General features: G+C 43.3%; 1 protein-coding gene across 2 annotated transcripts in view; it reads left to right on the plus strand.

The window, feature by feature from the left end:
* Window positions 1-16,138, plus strand: part of prkcz (protein kinase C, zeta) — a 744,042-nt gene that overhangs the window by 68,650 nt on the left and 659,254 nt on the right. The window contains exon 2 of one of the 2 annotated variants that reach the window (XM_068017159.1): window positions 10,852-10,973. The exons of the other annotated variant lie outside the window; for it this stretch is intronic. Coding sequence (XP_067873260.1) covers window positions 10,852-10,973 — 122 coding nt within the window. The remainder of the gene's footprint in view (window positions 1-10,851; window positions 10,974-16,138) is intronic. 2 annotated transcript variants of the gene reach the window in all.

Genomic DNA, 16,138 nt, shown 5'->3' on the forward strand with positions numbered 1-16,138 from the left:
GGTGACCAGAACTGCACGCAATACTCCAGGTGCGTCTCACCAGAGTTTTGTACAGCTGCAGCATGACCTCGTGGCTCCGAAACTCGACCCCCCTACTAATAAAAGCTAACACACCATATGCCTTCTTAACAGCCCTATTAACCTGGTTAGCAACCTTCAGGGATTTATGCACCTGGACACCAAGATCTCTCTGTTCATCTACAGTACCAAGAATCCTCCCATTAGCCCAGTACTCTGCATTCCTGTTACTCCTTCCAAAGTGAATCACCTCACACTTTTCCGCATTAAACTCCATTTGCCATCTCTCAGCCCAGCTCTGCAGCCTATCTATGTCTCTCTGTACTCGACAACATCCTTCGGCACTATCCACAACTCCACCGACCTTAGTGTCATCTGCAAATTTACTAACCCACCCTTCTACACCCTCTTCCAGGTCATTTATAAAAATGACAAACAGCAGTGGCCCTAAAACAGATCCTTGCGGTACACCACTAGTAACTAAACTCCAGGATGAACATTTGCCATCAACCACCACCCTCTGTCTTCTTTCAGCTAGCCAATTTCTGATCCAAAGCTCTAAATCACCTTCAACCCCATACTTGCGTATTTTCTGCAATAGCCTACCGTGGGGAACCTTATCAAACGCCTTACTGAAATCCATATGCACCACATCCACTGCTTTACCCTCATCCACCTGTTTGGTCACCTTCTCGAAAAACTCAATAAGGTTTGTGAGGCACGACCTACCCGTCGCAAAACCGTGCTGACTATCTCTAATGTACTTATTCTTTTCAAGATAATTATAAATCCTGTCTCTTATAACCTTTTCCAACATTTTACCCACAACCGAAGTAAGGCTCACAGGTCTATAATTACCAGGGCTGTCTCTACTCCCCTTCTTGAACAAGGGGACAACATTTGCAATCCTCCAGTCTTCCAGCACTATTCCTGTCGACAATGACGACATAAAGATCAAGGACAAAGGCTCTGCAATCTCCTCCCTAGCTTCCCAGAGAATCCTAGGATAAATCCCATCTGGCCCAGGGGACTTATCTATTTTCACACTTTCCAAAATGGCTAACACCTCCTCCTTGTGAACCTCAATCCCATCTAGCCTCGTAGCCTGAATCTCAGTATTCTCAACAACATTTTCTTTCTCTACTGTAAATACTGACGCAAAATATTCATTTAACACTTCCCCTATCTCCTCTGATTCCACACACAACTTCCCACTACTATCCTTGATTGGCCCTAATCTAACTCTAGTCATTCTTTTATTCCTGATATACCTATAGAAAGCCTTAGGGTTTTCCCTGATCCGATCCACCAATGACTTCTCGTGTCCTCTCCTTGCTCTTCTTAGCTCTCCCTTTAGATCCTTCCTGGCTAGCTTGTAGCTCTCAAGCGCCCTAACTGAGCCTTCACGTCTCATCCTAACATAAGCCTTCTTCTTCCTCTTGACAAGCGCATCAACTTCTTTAGTAAACCACGGCTCCCTCGCACGACAACTTCCTTCCTGCCTCACAGGTACATACTTATCAAGGACACGCAGTAGCTGCTCCTTGAATAAGCTCCACATTTCGATTGTTCCCATCCCCTGCAGTTTCCTTCCCCATCCTACACATCCTAAATCTTGCCTAATCGCATCATAATTTCCTTTCCCCCAGTTATAATTCTTGCCCTGCGGTATATACCTGTCCCTGCCCATCGCTAAGGTAAACCTAACCGAATTGTGATCACTATCACCAAAGTGCTCACCTACATCTAAATCTAACACCTGGCCGGGTTCATTTCCCAGTACCAAATCCAATGTGGCATCGCCCCTGGTTGGCCTGTCTACATACTGTGTCAGAAAACCCTCCTGCACACACTGGACAAAAACTAACCCATCTAAATAATTCCAATATTCACTTTAAAGAGAGCACTTTTTCTAAAAGTAGGAGGGCTATGGTTCCCTGTACTGGTAGGTTTCCATTAAGAATATTTAAATGCGAAGTGGTATCAACCATGAAATAAAACTTTTGTAACCAATCAGGATCTGTTAGTTCACCAGGTTCACATTCCTTTTCACGTAAAAGCATCTTAACTTCTACACATGCTGAAAATCGAGTTAAAACATTTCCTCTATATAGCCCATGTACTTTATTAGGAAGAATAAGATTGGAGTATTGGCAGTTTAATTCAGTTTAAAATTCGCAGAATTGTCTGAGAACTGGTAGATAAAGGTTGGGAGCATCAAATGAGACGTTAATGAGCTGTCGGTTGCTCCCTGTCTGAGAATCTGACAATGGGTTGAAATTACTAAGTACTTGGAGAAATTAGTTACTCAGGCCAGTCAGCACAGAGTTCTAGAGATAAGTCATGCGTTATCAGACTTAAGCTTCTTTAAAAAATATGATCGAAGAAGTGCAGCAAAGGTAGTTTGTATCAGTTTTCTGTGAGGCACCACAGAACAAAAACAATTTGCATTTATATGGTACATTTACCATAGAAAAATACTCAAAGTGCTTTAAAGGTGTTAAGAAAAACAGATGCAGAGCCAGATTAAAGTTAGGAATGGTGGCAAAAAGTTTGGTCAAAGAGATGGGTTTCAAGGACGGTCTTCAAGGAGGAGTGAGAAGTGGAAGCTATTGTCTTCGATCCCCTCCACAAACTCCGTTCCCTAACAACTGACTCCATCTCCTTCTCTGGCAGCTGTCTGAGGCAGAATCAAACTGTTTGCAATCTTTGTGTCATATTCGACTCCAAGATGAGCTTCTGACCACACATCCACACGGTCACTAGGACTGCCTATTTCTACCTATGTAACAATGTCCGATTCCTCCCTTGCCTCAGCTGATCTGCTTCTGAAGCTTTTGTGCATGCCTTTGCTAACTCTAGACTTGACTATTCTAACACACTCCTGGCTGGCTTCCCACCTTTCATCCTCCTCAAACTTGAGCTCATCCAAAACTCTGCTGCTTATATCCTAACTCCACTACAAATTTTTTTCCAGTCAGAAAAACATCTGTTAACTGCTACTCTCTGTTACCTATCACTCAGTCAATTGTGTATCCATGGTGATACTGTCCCTTTTAGTCTATGAGCTATAATTTTGTTCACAAGTCTGTTGGGCACTGTCGCAAATGCCTTTCGGAAGTCCATGTACACCACATCAACAGCATTACTCTCATCAACCTTCTCTGTTACCTGTTGGAAAAAAACTCCAGAAAGATAGTTGAACATGATTTTCCCTTCATGAATCCATGCTGGCTTTCCTTAATTAACCTGCATTTGTCCATGTGACTATTAATTTAGTCCTGAATTATTGTTTCTAGAAGTTTCCCCACCACCGAAGTTAAACTGACTGGGCTGTAGTTGTTGGGCTTATTTTTATACCTTTTTTTGAACAAGGGTGTAACGTTTGCATTTCTCCTGTCCTCTGGCACCACCTCTAAGTCTAAGGAAGACTGGAAAATTATGTCCAGTGCCTCCACAATTTTCACTCTCAGTTCCCTCAGTATCCTTGGATGCATTTCATCCGGCTCTGGTGCTTCGTCACCTTTAAGTATAGACAGCCTATCTAATACTTACTCCTTATCAACTTTAAATCCTTCTAGTGTATTAATTACCTACTCTTTCACTGTGGCCTGGTTAGCATTTTCTTCCTTGGTAAAGACATTTGCCAAGTATTCAGTTAATACCTCAGCTATTCCCTCTGCCTCCACACGTAAATCTCCCTTTTGGTCTCTAATCAGTCTGACTCCACCTTTTACCACCCTTTTACTATTTAAATACCTGTAGAAGACTTTGGGATTCTCTTTTATGTCAGCTGTCAGTCTCTTCATACTCTCTTTGCTTCTAAATTTGAGATGCTGTAGGGCTGGAAGCTAATGTAAATCAGTGAGGACAGGGTTGATGGATGAGTGGGATTTTGTCAGACAGGTGTACAGGCATCAAAGTTTTGAGTAACTTGAAATTTATAGCGAGCAGTCGTAATTGAATCTGAAGTGACAGGCTTAAATGAGGAGTTCAGTAGCATAAATGTTGAAGTAGTGGCAGAAGCGGGTGAGAAGGAGATGGAAGTAGATGATCTTTTTGATGCAGTTAGAAGCACAGCTCATGGCTGAACAGGGCACAGAGGTTGCCAAGAGTTTGGTCTACCCTGCATCAGAGGAATAGATTGAAAATGATGCCTTTGGTTCTTCCATTGTTTAGCTGGAGAAAGTTGAGATTTAGCCAAGACTGGATGTTAGAAAATTGTTATGATCATGCAGAGGCAGTGGAGGAGTTGAGAGAGTTGAGCTGATTCCATAGAATATGCGTCTTGAATTTGGAGTGCATTTTTTGCTAGTATATGCTGGGACAGGTGGGAGTGAGCTTTACTGCTCCTTAAGCTTATTTTTACCTGATTTAGGAATCCTTGTGTGCAAAAAGTAGATGATTGCACTTTTCAGCACTGACTCCCTCGTCTTCAGGAAGACAATTCATTTTTCTTGCCACTTCTGTTCCCCCCACTGCCTAACATCAGTGATTGGGAAAATATTCTGAGGGACAGGATAAATCTCCACTTGAAGAGGCAGGGATTAATCAGGGATGGTCAGCATGGCTTTGTCAGGGGGAGATTGTGTCTAACTAACTTGATTGAATTTTTCGAGGCAGTGACTAGATGTATAGATGAGGGTAAAGTAGTTGATGTAGACTACGTGGACTTAAGTAAGGCTTTTGATAAGATCCCACATGGGAGATTGGTTAAGAAGGTAAGAGCCCATGGGATCCAAGGCAATTTGGCAAAGTGGATCCAAAATTGGCTTGGTGGCAGGAGGCAGAGGGTAATGGTCAAGGGTTGTTTTTGCAAGTGGAAGCCTGTGACCAGTGGTGTACCGCAGGGATCGGTGCTGGAACCCTTGCTGTTTGTAGTGTACATTAATGATTCAGACGTGAATATAGGAGGTATGATCATGTTTGCAGACGACATGAAAATTGGTGGTGTTGCATATAGTGAGGAGGGAACCCTCAGATTACAGGACAATATAGATGGGCTGGTAAGACAGGCAGAGCAGTGGCAAATGGAATTTAATCCTGAGAAGTGTGAGGTGATGCATTTTGGGAGGACTAACAAGGCAAGGGAATATACAATGGATGGTAGGATCCTAGGAAGTACAGAAGGTGAGAGGGATCTTGGTGCACTTGTCCATAGATCACTGAAGGCAGCAGCACAGGTAGATAAGCTGGTTGGGAAGGCATATGGGATACTTGCCTTTGTCAGCCGAGGCATCGAATAGAAGAGCAGGGAGGTTATGATGGAGCTGTATAAAACAGCTGGAGTACTGCGTACAGTTCTGGTTGCCACATTATAGGAAGGATGTGATTGCTCTTGAGAGGGTGCAGAGGAGATTCACCAGGATATTGCCTGGACTGGAGCATTTCAGTTATGAAGAGAGACTGAAAAGGCTAGGGTTGTTTTCCTTAGAGCAGAGAAGGCTGAGGGGGACATGATTGAGGTATACAAAGTAATGAGCATCAATAGATTAGATGGGAAGAAACTTTTTCCCTTGGCAGAGGGGTCAATAACCAGGGGGCATAGATTTAAGGTAAGGGGCAGGAGGTTTAGAGGGGATATGAGGAAACATTTTTTCGCCTGTGTGCAGTTTGCAAGTTCTCCCTGTGTCTGCGTGGGTTTCCTCCGGGTGCTCCGGTTTCCTCCCACATGCCAAAGACTTGCAGGTTGATAGGTAAATTGGCCATTAGCAATTGTCCCTAGTATAGGTAGGTGGTAGGGAAATATAGGGACAGGTGGGGATGTGGTAGGAATATGGAATTAGTGTAGGATTAGTATAAATGGGTGGTTGATGGTTGGCACAGACTCGGTGGGCCGAAGGGCCTGTTTCAGTGCTGTATCTCTAAACTAAACTAAACTCAGAGGGTGGTTGGAATCTGGAACACACTGCCCGAAGAGGTGGTAGAGGCAGGAACCCTCACAACATTTAACCAGTATTTAGATGAGCACTTGAAATGCCATAGCATACAAGGCTACCGGCCAAGTGCTGGAAATTGGGATTAGAATAATTCGGTGCTTGATGACTGGCACAGACACGAAGGGCCTGTTTCTGTGTTCTATGACTGCTTTCTCTGCAAAAGCCTTAGCCACTAGCTTGCCAGGAAATGGTGAAACTATTATCCCCCCTCATATTGATGAGTTGCACTGGTGCAACCACCTAGCTATTTGCAGGCAGGCAACTGTTCTGGACCTCCATCATGCAAATCTGCCCTTTCAGTTGATTCTTGGAGCATGATGCATTGGGACCTTGAAAAGAAGGTTCAACTTAACGAATTCTGTCGATCAGTCAGGTTTGTACTGAGAGCCTGCAACTGTAATCACCAAAACCAAGAGTGTAGTTGAATAGGTTAGCTGCCGGGCACACATGTAGGATTCTTCTTTTCCACCATTTCTCATGTTTTTTTTTTGTTGCAGTGGACTGTAATGCGAGTTGAAGAGGGTGGGGTCATTAATGCTGTGCCAGGCACTGCTGCTGTTCCTATTTTTTTCCTGCTCTTTGGTGACTCGTGCGATCATGCTGGAATGACATTCCATAGGTAGTGGAAGTCCTCTCCTAGCTTGCCCATGTGACTGACTAATCTTGGTTTGTGAATCAGCACATTGAATGTTGGCAAGTTATTTGATTTGGGTGGGAGGAGGACATGACCATCCAGTTGCTAATCGATTGCTCTCTCAGTAGAGGTCACTGGATCGAAATGAGAAAACAGAACCCTGTCCATGATTTTGTGTATTTCAGCAGAATGGTGCTGAGCGAAATGGTAGTGTCTCCATACCTGTCACTGAAGCGATTAGCTAATTGAATGCAGACTGAACTTGGAGTCTGACATGGTCTATATGGCTGTTTTCACATCTAATGTATTTTATTAATTTGCATTTTAAAAAAAAGTACTGTATTTTCCTGTTGAAGGTTGAAACCTTTGCACAAGTCAGCATGGGTTTACGAAAGGGAAATCGTGCTTAACAAATCTACTGGAGTTTTTTGAGGATGTAACTAGTAGAATAGATAAGGGAGAACCAGTGGATGTGGTGTATTTGGATTTTCAGAAAGCTTTTGATAAGGTCCTAAATAAGAGGTTAGTGTACAAAATTAAAGCACATGGGATTGGAGGTAATATACTGGCATGGATCTTGAATTGGTTGACCGACAGGAAATAGAGAGTAGGAATAAATGGGTGGCAGACAGTGACTAGTGGAGTACTGCAGGGATCAGTGCTTGGGCCCCAGCTATTCACAATATATATTGATGACTTGGGTGAGGGAGCTAAATGTAACATTTCCAAGTTTGCAGATGACACAAAGCTGAGGGGGAAAGTGAAGTGTGAGGAGGATGCAGCGAGGCTCCAATGTGATTTGGACAAGTTGGGTGACTGGGCAAATGCATGGCAGATGCAGTAACATGGATAAATATGAGGTTATCTACCTTGGTTGTAAAAACAGAAAGGTAGATTATTATCTGAATGGTGATAGATTGGGAAAGGGTGAAGTGCAATGAGACCTGAGTGTCCTTGTACACCAGTCGCTGAAAGCAAGCATTCAGGTGCAGCAAGCAATTAGGAAGGCAAATGGTATGTTGGCCTTCATTCTAAGAGGATTTGAGTACAGGAACAAGGATGTCTTATTGCAATTATACAGGGCTTTGGTGAGACCACATCTGGAGTATTGTGTGCAGTTCTGGTCTCCTTAACTGAGGAAGGATGTTCTTGCCATGGAGGGAGTGCAAAGAAGATTTACTAGGCTGATTCCTGGAATGGCAGGATTGACCTATGAGGAGAGTCGACTCGGCCTATATTCACTAGAGTTTAGAAGAATGAGAGGGGATCTCATAGAAATGTACAAAATTCTAACAGGATTTGACAGGCTAGATGCAAGGAGGATGTTCCCGATGGCTGGGGAGTCCAGAACCAGGGGTCACAGTCTCATGATACTGGGTGTACCATTTAGAACTGAGATGAGGAGAAACTTCTTCACTGAGGGTGGTGAACCTGTGGAGTTCTCTACTGCAGAAGGCAGTTGAGGCCAAATCATTAAATATATTCAAGAAGGAGATAGATATATTTCTTAATGCCAAAGGGATCAAGGGATATGGGGAAAAAGCGGAAACCGGGTACTGAATTGGACGATCAGCCATGATCTTTTTTGAATGGCGGAGCAGGCCCGAAGGGCCAAATGGCTTACTCTTGCTCCTATTTTCTATGTTTCTCTGTTTGTATGCACCATGTGAAGGATTTCCTCCCTAACTCCCATTCAGAGGGGAGGCGAGGGTGTAGGGGTAATATACATCCATACAAACATATGAATTAGGAGCAGCAGGAGGCCACTCGGCCCCTTGAGCCAGCTCTGCCATTGAACAAGATCATGGCTGATCTGTTTGTAATCTCAACTCCACATTCCTTTCCACTCTTGATTAACCTTTCACCCCCTTGCTTATCAAGAATCTATCTACCTCTGCCTTACAAATATTCAAAGACTCTGATTCCACCGCCTTTTGAGGAAGAGAGTTCCTAAGACTCACGACCCTCTGAGAGAAAAACCTTCTCCTCATCTCTGTCTTAAATGGGCGACCCGTTTTTTTAAAGTGACCCACAGTTCTAGATTCTTCCACAAGAGGAAACATCCTTTCCATATCCACCCTGTCAAGACCCCTCAAGATCTTGTATGTTACAATCAAGTTGCCTCTTGCTCTTCTAAACTCCAGTGGATACAATAAAAGCAAAATACTGCAGATGTTGGAAATCTGAAATAAAAACAAAGTACTGGAAATACTTAGCAGGTCAGGCAGCATCTATGGAGAGAGGAGCAGAGTTAATGTTTCAGGCCTGCGACCTTTCATCAGAACTACAAGGCCCACATGTGATTCCACACCTGTAGCAATGTGGTTGACTCTTAACTGCCCTCTGAAATGGCCTAGCAAGCCACTCAGTTGTTGAGATCAGTTAGGGATGGGCAACAAATGCTGATGTTGCTAGCTGCACCCAAATCCCATGAAAGAATATAAAAGTTGCAGTGCATGGATGGAAGAAGCAATTCAGAGAAAAATATAATTGGGATGTTTACTCGGGTGGTACAATTATTATTTCATGGCAGTTAGTAAAATGTATGATATTGCTTCAAAAACACATTGCAGGGCATTAATATGAATAAATTGAAACTTATTCCATTTCATCTATCAATTGTTTTTTTAAATTCTTTCGTGGGTTGTGGGCATCGCTGGCTAGGCCTGCATTTGTTGCCCATCCCGAATTGCCCTTGAGAAGGTGGTGGTGAGCTGTCTTCTTGAACCGCTGCAGTCTTTGGGGTGTAGGTGCACCAACCATGCTGTTACAAAGGGAGTTCCAGGATCTTGACCTTGCGACAGTGAAGGGACAGCAGAATAATTCACAGTCAGGATGGTGTGTGGCTTGGAGGGAAACTTGCAGGTGGTGGTGTTCCCATGCATCTACCGCCCTTGTCTTTCCAGGTGGTAGAGATCACTGGTTTGGAAGGTTCTGTTGAAGGAGCGTTGGTGAGTTGCTGCAGTAAATCTTGTAGATGGTACGCACTGCTGCCACTGTGCGTCAGTGGTGGATGGGTGCCAATCAAGCAGACTGCTTTGTCCTGGATGGTGTTGAGCTTCTTGAGTGTTGTTGGAGCTGTACCCATCTAGGCAAGTGAAGAGTATTCCATCGCACTCCTGACTTGTGCCTTGTAGATGGTGGACAGACATTGGGGAGACTGGAGGTGAGTTACGCGCTGCAGAATTCCCAGCCTCTGACCTGCTCTTGTAGCTACAGCATTTATATGGCTGGTTCAGTTCAGTTTCTGGTCAATGGTAACCCCCAGGATGTTGATAGTGGGGGCTTCAGCAATGGTAATGCCATTGAATGTCAAGGGGAGATGGTCATTTCCTGGCTCGTGTGTGGTGCAAATGTTGCTTGCCACCTTTCAGCCCAAGCCTGGATGTTGGCCAGGTCTTACTGCATATGGAAATGGGCTGCTTGAGTATCTGAGGAGTTGCGAATGGTGCTGCACATTGTGCAACCATCAGCGAGCATCCCCACTTCTGACCTTGTGATGGAGGGAAGGTCATTGATGAAGCAGCTGAAGATGGTTGGGCCTAAGACACTGCCCTGAGGAGATCCTGTAGTAATGTCCTGGGACTGAGATGGTTGACCTCGAACAAACACAGCCATCTTCCTTTGTGCTAGCTGTGATTCCAACCAGCAGAGAGTTTTCCCCCGATTCCCATTAACTCTAGTTTTGCTAGGGCTGCTTGATGCCATTCTCGGTTAAATGCTGCCTTGATGTCAAGGGCAGCCACTCTTACCTCACTTCTGGAGTTTAGCTGTTTTATCCATGTTTGGACCAAGGCTGTAATGAGGTCAGGAGCTGAGTGGCTCTGGCAGAACCCAAACTGAGCGTTACTGAGTAGGTTATTGCTGAGCAAATGTCATTTGATAGCAATGTCGACGACCCCTTCTATCACTTTGTTGATCATCGGGAGTAGACTGATAGGGCAGTAATTGGCCGGGTTAGATTTGTCCTGCTTTTATTGCACAGGACTTAACATTGGCAATTTTCCACATTGCCAGGTAGATACCAGTGTTGTAGCTGTAGATTCTGTGGCTCATAATCCTATGAGTGGTTTGTTGGCAAAGGTTCAGTGCATGTGAGAAATAAATTAACAAATCTTTCATGTCTGTTTCACTGCAGTGCACTTGAAGTATGTTTTCAGATGTGGAAATATAGGAATTTTCCATCAGGGAAATGAATATCTGCTGAAGGAATGGTGAAGCAGTTCATGTTTAGATTGCTGTACCTTTTGTTCTCAACAGGGACATACTCATCACAGACCTTGATGCTGCAATCACTTATGATGGAATGTGTTCTGAAGTGAGGGATATGTGCTGTTTACAGCAGGATCAGCCTATTACACTGAAGTGGATTGACAATGAAGGTAAGAAAACTTAGTACTGAAAACTGCTTTGTCAGTTGAGATTTCACGATGACTTCAGTACCTTTTGAGACATATTAGGTATTATATTCACGTGAGTTGCTCTTGCCAGCCACGAACCTAATTCAAAGCAACTTCATCTCTTGGTGGATGCTTTTGAGCTGCAGCTTGAAACTGATGAGCAAATTTCAATCTTTAACTTTGCCTGACAAAGTGAAAATTATATGCTGACCTGTGTCTGTGTTTATTTAACAAAAAGGCTTTGTGATCTTAGCCATCAGGCATCATCTGAGCAGAATAATACTTTTTAGATTACATGGTATAATATTCCTACTGTTACGGCCAGGTGAGGAGGGGGGGTCACAGGCTCCCCTCTTGCCCTTCCTCTTATTTGGCCACAACAGGGTTTATTCCTTTTTTTAAACAGTGGTTGTGCCAACCACCTCAGTGAGTGTTTTACCATTTACCTTGAATGTGATCGTGAAAGAACCAATTGGACAGGTTTTCTTGAGTTTGAACAAGAAAGAGGTAAGTTTATTATACTTATCAATCTTAACCCAGCATATAAAAAAAAACACTACAAATTCACACACACATTCCCACGGGAATCTCTCTCACACACACACACACAAATAGATTACAGAGTGAAAAGTAGATTTTGTGGTTGGATCAGAGTCCAGAATAAATGGAAATTAATTACACAGCCTGTGAGGTTGGATGATTCGGTGGTCTTCCGGCAGAAGTTGTATTCTTGAAGTCTTTGGCTGGTCAAAGTGCACTTTGTGCCTGGCCCGTTTGGCTCAGGGCTTTCTTGGAGGCAAACTCGTAGGTGGCTCTTTTCCCCTGGTCTCTGTCTGTCGCAATCTGTAGGCTTGGAGGGTCCACAGTTGTAGACAGTTTTCAAACTTGTATTATCTGTGGTGAGGGAGGGAGGCACATACCCTTTCCGCTGCTGCACAGTCTGAGTTACTGGCTTGACTCCTTTTGTTCAAGGAAACTCTCAGCTTTCACAGCGATGGACAGACGGTCACATCTGTCTCGGGAACTAACTAATGGGATTCAAGGTTCGGAATTGGCTCCCCAGGCCTCAGGATGCCAATGTTTACACTCTTTCAAAGTCAAGCTGTTAGTATTGCCTTGAATGCCATGTTAATGAAGTAATCTTAAGTAATTCAATCACTTAGAGCAAAACATTGTTCTGGGTCCGTGCTCCTCAGACCACTCTCTGGTTGGGCCTTGGAATGTGAAAAGGTATTTCAAATGCAAATTGCAGTGGGCATCTGGGCTGCCAGTTTTTAAAAAGTTAACTGCAGGATTTTTTCCATTAAAATTTTAATGTAAGTTTCCAACCAATGAATTAATCTTATTTGCCATATCGTTTTTCTTGACACTACATTTATTAAACAGCATACCAACTTATGAGCAATGCAACAAGAGACCTGTTGTGATATGTAGGAAAGATGTATTGTGTGTATATGTGTTGCATCTAACATTTTTAACACATCTAAGTATGTATCATATTTGTATTTGACTGGCTCAAGTAGCATTCATATAGCAGTTAGAAATCAGAACTAAACAATTTTAACTTTCTTCAGCAACAGTATTCAGCCTCTAAATAATCTCAGAACACGTTTCCCCCTCTCTTTCCCCCCCCCAACCCCCCATGTTAACTGATAGTGTAAACTGTTCCCTCTCTTGGGAGGCTGTCTCCTTTCCTTTCAGAACTGCTGCAATTACCCAACCCAAAAAAAAAATCCACTACTAAGCCAACCCTTCTGTGCTCATGAGCTAATGTCCTATCTCCAACCGTGCTTTGTCTGCAATAGGAGTCTGCAACCTGAGACTCCGGAGCCGCATACGACTCCTTTAAAGTCTCATAAGGGGCTCCCAGCCTTTTCCACTTGGATTCCATCAACATGAAAAAAGCCTTCAAAAAACAATTCAAGAAAAGTAAGAGCCATGTTTTTATTGTGGGGATGAAAAGCTAATCATTATGTTGCAAATTATTATTTTAATGAAAAACATCATTGTGCTCGAAGTTACCATCACCTGGTTCATAGTTTGAATTAATTTTCTAGAGGCAACTTTCAATTTGGGAATTGAATTTTTTAATGCAAGACAAATGAAAACACCTGATTTGAGAAGCTGGCAAACAAACCGAGGGGGGTTACAAATCAAAGGGTAGCCCATGTTTATTTAGTAAGGTCATATTGGGAAGTGTAAAGGCCATACACAGCTGTATAAAATGCTAGTTAGGCCACAGCTGGAGTACTGTGTATAGTTCTGGGCACCACACTATAGGAAGGATGTGATTGCACTGGAGAGGGTGCAGAGGAGATTCATCAGGATGTTGCCTGGGCTGGAGCATTTCACGTATGAAGAGAGACTGGATAGACTAGGGTTGTTTTCCTTAGAGCAGAGAAGGCTGAGGGGGACATGATTGAGGTATACAAAATTATGAGAGGCATTGATAGATAGGAGTTTAGAGGGGATTTGAGGAAATTCTTTTTCACCCAGAGTGTGGTTGGAATCTGGAACGCACTGCCTGAAGAGGTGGTAGAGGCAGGAACCGTCAAAACATTTAAGAAATGTCTATCTGTTTCATCATCCAGGGAACTCTGGTTTTGTTGGTCCTAACTTTTCCCCTCGAGGGAATGTACCTCGACTGTACCTGAACGATCTCCACTTTAAAGGTAGCCCATTGTTCTGTGACAGTTTTGCCTGCCAAACTTTGATTCCCATTTACTTGGGCCAAATCCTTTCTCACCCCATTGAACTTGGCCCTGCCCCAGTTAATTACTTTAACTCTGGATTGCTCCTTGTCCTTTTCCATAGCTAACTTAAAACTTGTGATACTATGGTCACTGTCCTCTAAATGCTCCCCTATTGGCACTTGATCCACTTGTCCCACCTCATTGCCCAGAACGAGGTCTAGCAATGCCTCCATCCTCATTGAGCCGGAAAGACACTGATAGAGAAACTTCTCCTGAATGCATTTCAGAAACTCTTCCCCTGTCTGCCCTTTATACTAATACTGTTGCAGTCCATATGAGGATAATTCAAGTACCCCATTATAAATACTTTTGTAATTTCTACACTTCTGTAATTTCATTGTAAATTTGTTCCTCTATATCTTTCCCACTAGTAGGTGGCCTGTAGACGACACCCAGTAGCGTAATGGTAACTCTCTTGTTTCTTAACTCTAGCCAAATAGATTCTGTCCTGGACCCCTCGAGGACATCCTCTCTTTCTAGCATTATGATATCCTTAATCAATATAGCCACCTCTTCTCCTTTCTTTACTTCCTCATCTTTCCTGAACATCTTGTATCCAGGAATATTTATACCCAGTCCTACATTTTTTTGGAATAAAAACAAGAAATGCTGTAAATACTCAGCAGGTCTGGCAGCATCTGTAGAGAGATGAGCAGAGTTAACATTTCAGTTCAGTGACATTTCATCAGAGCCTTTTTTTGAGTCAGATCTCCATTATTGTCTTGACATTGTATTCCCACTTGGCTATCTGCACCTGGAGCTCACCAACCTTATTTACCATGCTCCATGCTTTCAAATACATGCACTATTAGCCTAATTTAGATTTGATTGCATTTTCTTTTACTCTGACCCTACCTAATACCTTACTATTTCCTACTTTAGTAATATCTGTTTCCCCCAATTCTCTTTGTACCTGGTTTTTCTCTCTCAACTTGTCTCCTGGTTCCCACACCCCTGCCAAGTTAGTTTAAAGTCTCCCCAATAGCATGAGCATACAGCCCACAAGGACATTGGCCCCAACTCTGCTGAGGTGCAACCCGTCCAGCCTGTTTAGGTCCTGCCTCCCCCAGAACTGATCCCAATGTCTCAGGAATCTAAAGCCCTCCTTCCTGCACCATCTCTTCAGCCATGCATTCATCTGCTCTAACTGCCTATTTCTATATCACTTATGCTTGTCACCAGGAGTAATCTGGAGATTCGTGCCTTTGAGGTCCTGCTTGCTAGTTTCTTTACTACTTTTTTAAAAGCTGGATAAAACGCTAGTTCGGCCAACAGCTGGAGTACTATGTACAGTTCTGGTCGTCACACTATAGGAAGCATGTGATTGCACTGGAGAGGGTGCAGAGGAGGTTCACCAGGATGTTGCCTGGGTTGCAGCATTTCAGCCCTGAAATGAGACTGGATAGGCTAGGGTTGTTTTCCTTAGAGCAGAGAAGGCTGAGGGGGGACCTGATTGAGGTATACAAAATTATGAGGGGCATCAATAAGGTAGATAGGAAGAAATTTTTCCTTTCGTGAAGGGGTCAATAACCAGGGAGCATAGATTTAAGGTAAGGGGCAAGAGGTTTAGAGGGGATTTGAGGAAAAGATCTTTCACCCAGAGGGTGGTTGGAAACTGGAACATACTGCCTGAAGGGGTGATAGAGGCAGGAGCCCTCACAACATTTAGATGAACACTTGAAATGCCATAGCATTCAAGGCTATGGACCAAGTGCTGGAAAATGGGATTAGAAACAATAGGTGCTTGATGGCCGGCATGGACATGATGGGCCGAAGAGCCTGTTTATGTGCTGTATATCTCTATGACTGTATGAAGAAATTCCGTACATGCTGGACTTCGTTTTTTTTAAAGATCACTGGAAGTGACTTGGGGACTTTGTTTAAAAACATTTAATGGAAGTCACATGTCTTAAGCAAAGTAAACAGCAGAAGCCTACTGATGCTGTGATTCTCCTGGAAAGCCTGCTAGACTAATCCTCGATGTTGCCTGAAAAGAACAGCTGCAAAAAGATCCTAGTGACAGCCATCTATGCGTATTTGGACGCCAGAAGAAAGTACTGGGAGCATACCATATCTTAGACTTTTCCTTCAAAATTTAACAAGTATTTGGCCAAAGTTTTTTTTTGTATTTTTGTAAGGAAATCTCTGCAGAGGAAACTTGATTTTTCATTCAACTTGTGTGTGTTAGGTTAATTTAGAAGGGAACTTTCATATTTCAACCTGTGTGTTAATAATTGTTATGACCAGGTGAGAAAGCAGTCTAGGGGTTCCCTCTCAGTCTGTGTCTGGTTAACCCGTAACAGGGTTTAATTTTAAAAACACCGTGATTTTAGCTCCCCCTCAGTGACTCCTTGTTCACTGCTTTCCAATTGTAAGACAAAGAAATCAATTAGA

Source organism: Heterodontus francisci, chromosome 37 (assembly GCF_036365525.1).
Source record: "Heterodontus francisci isolate sHetFra1 chromosome 37, sHetFra1.hap1, whole genome shotgun sequence".
Lineage (NCBI taxonomy): Eukaryota > Metazoa > Chordata > Chondrichthyes > Heterodontiformes > Heterodontidae > Heterodontus > Heterodontus francisci.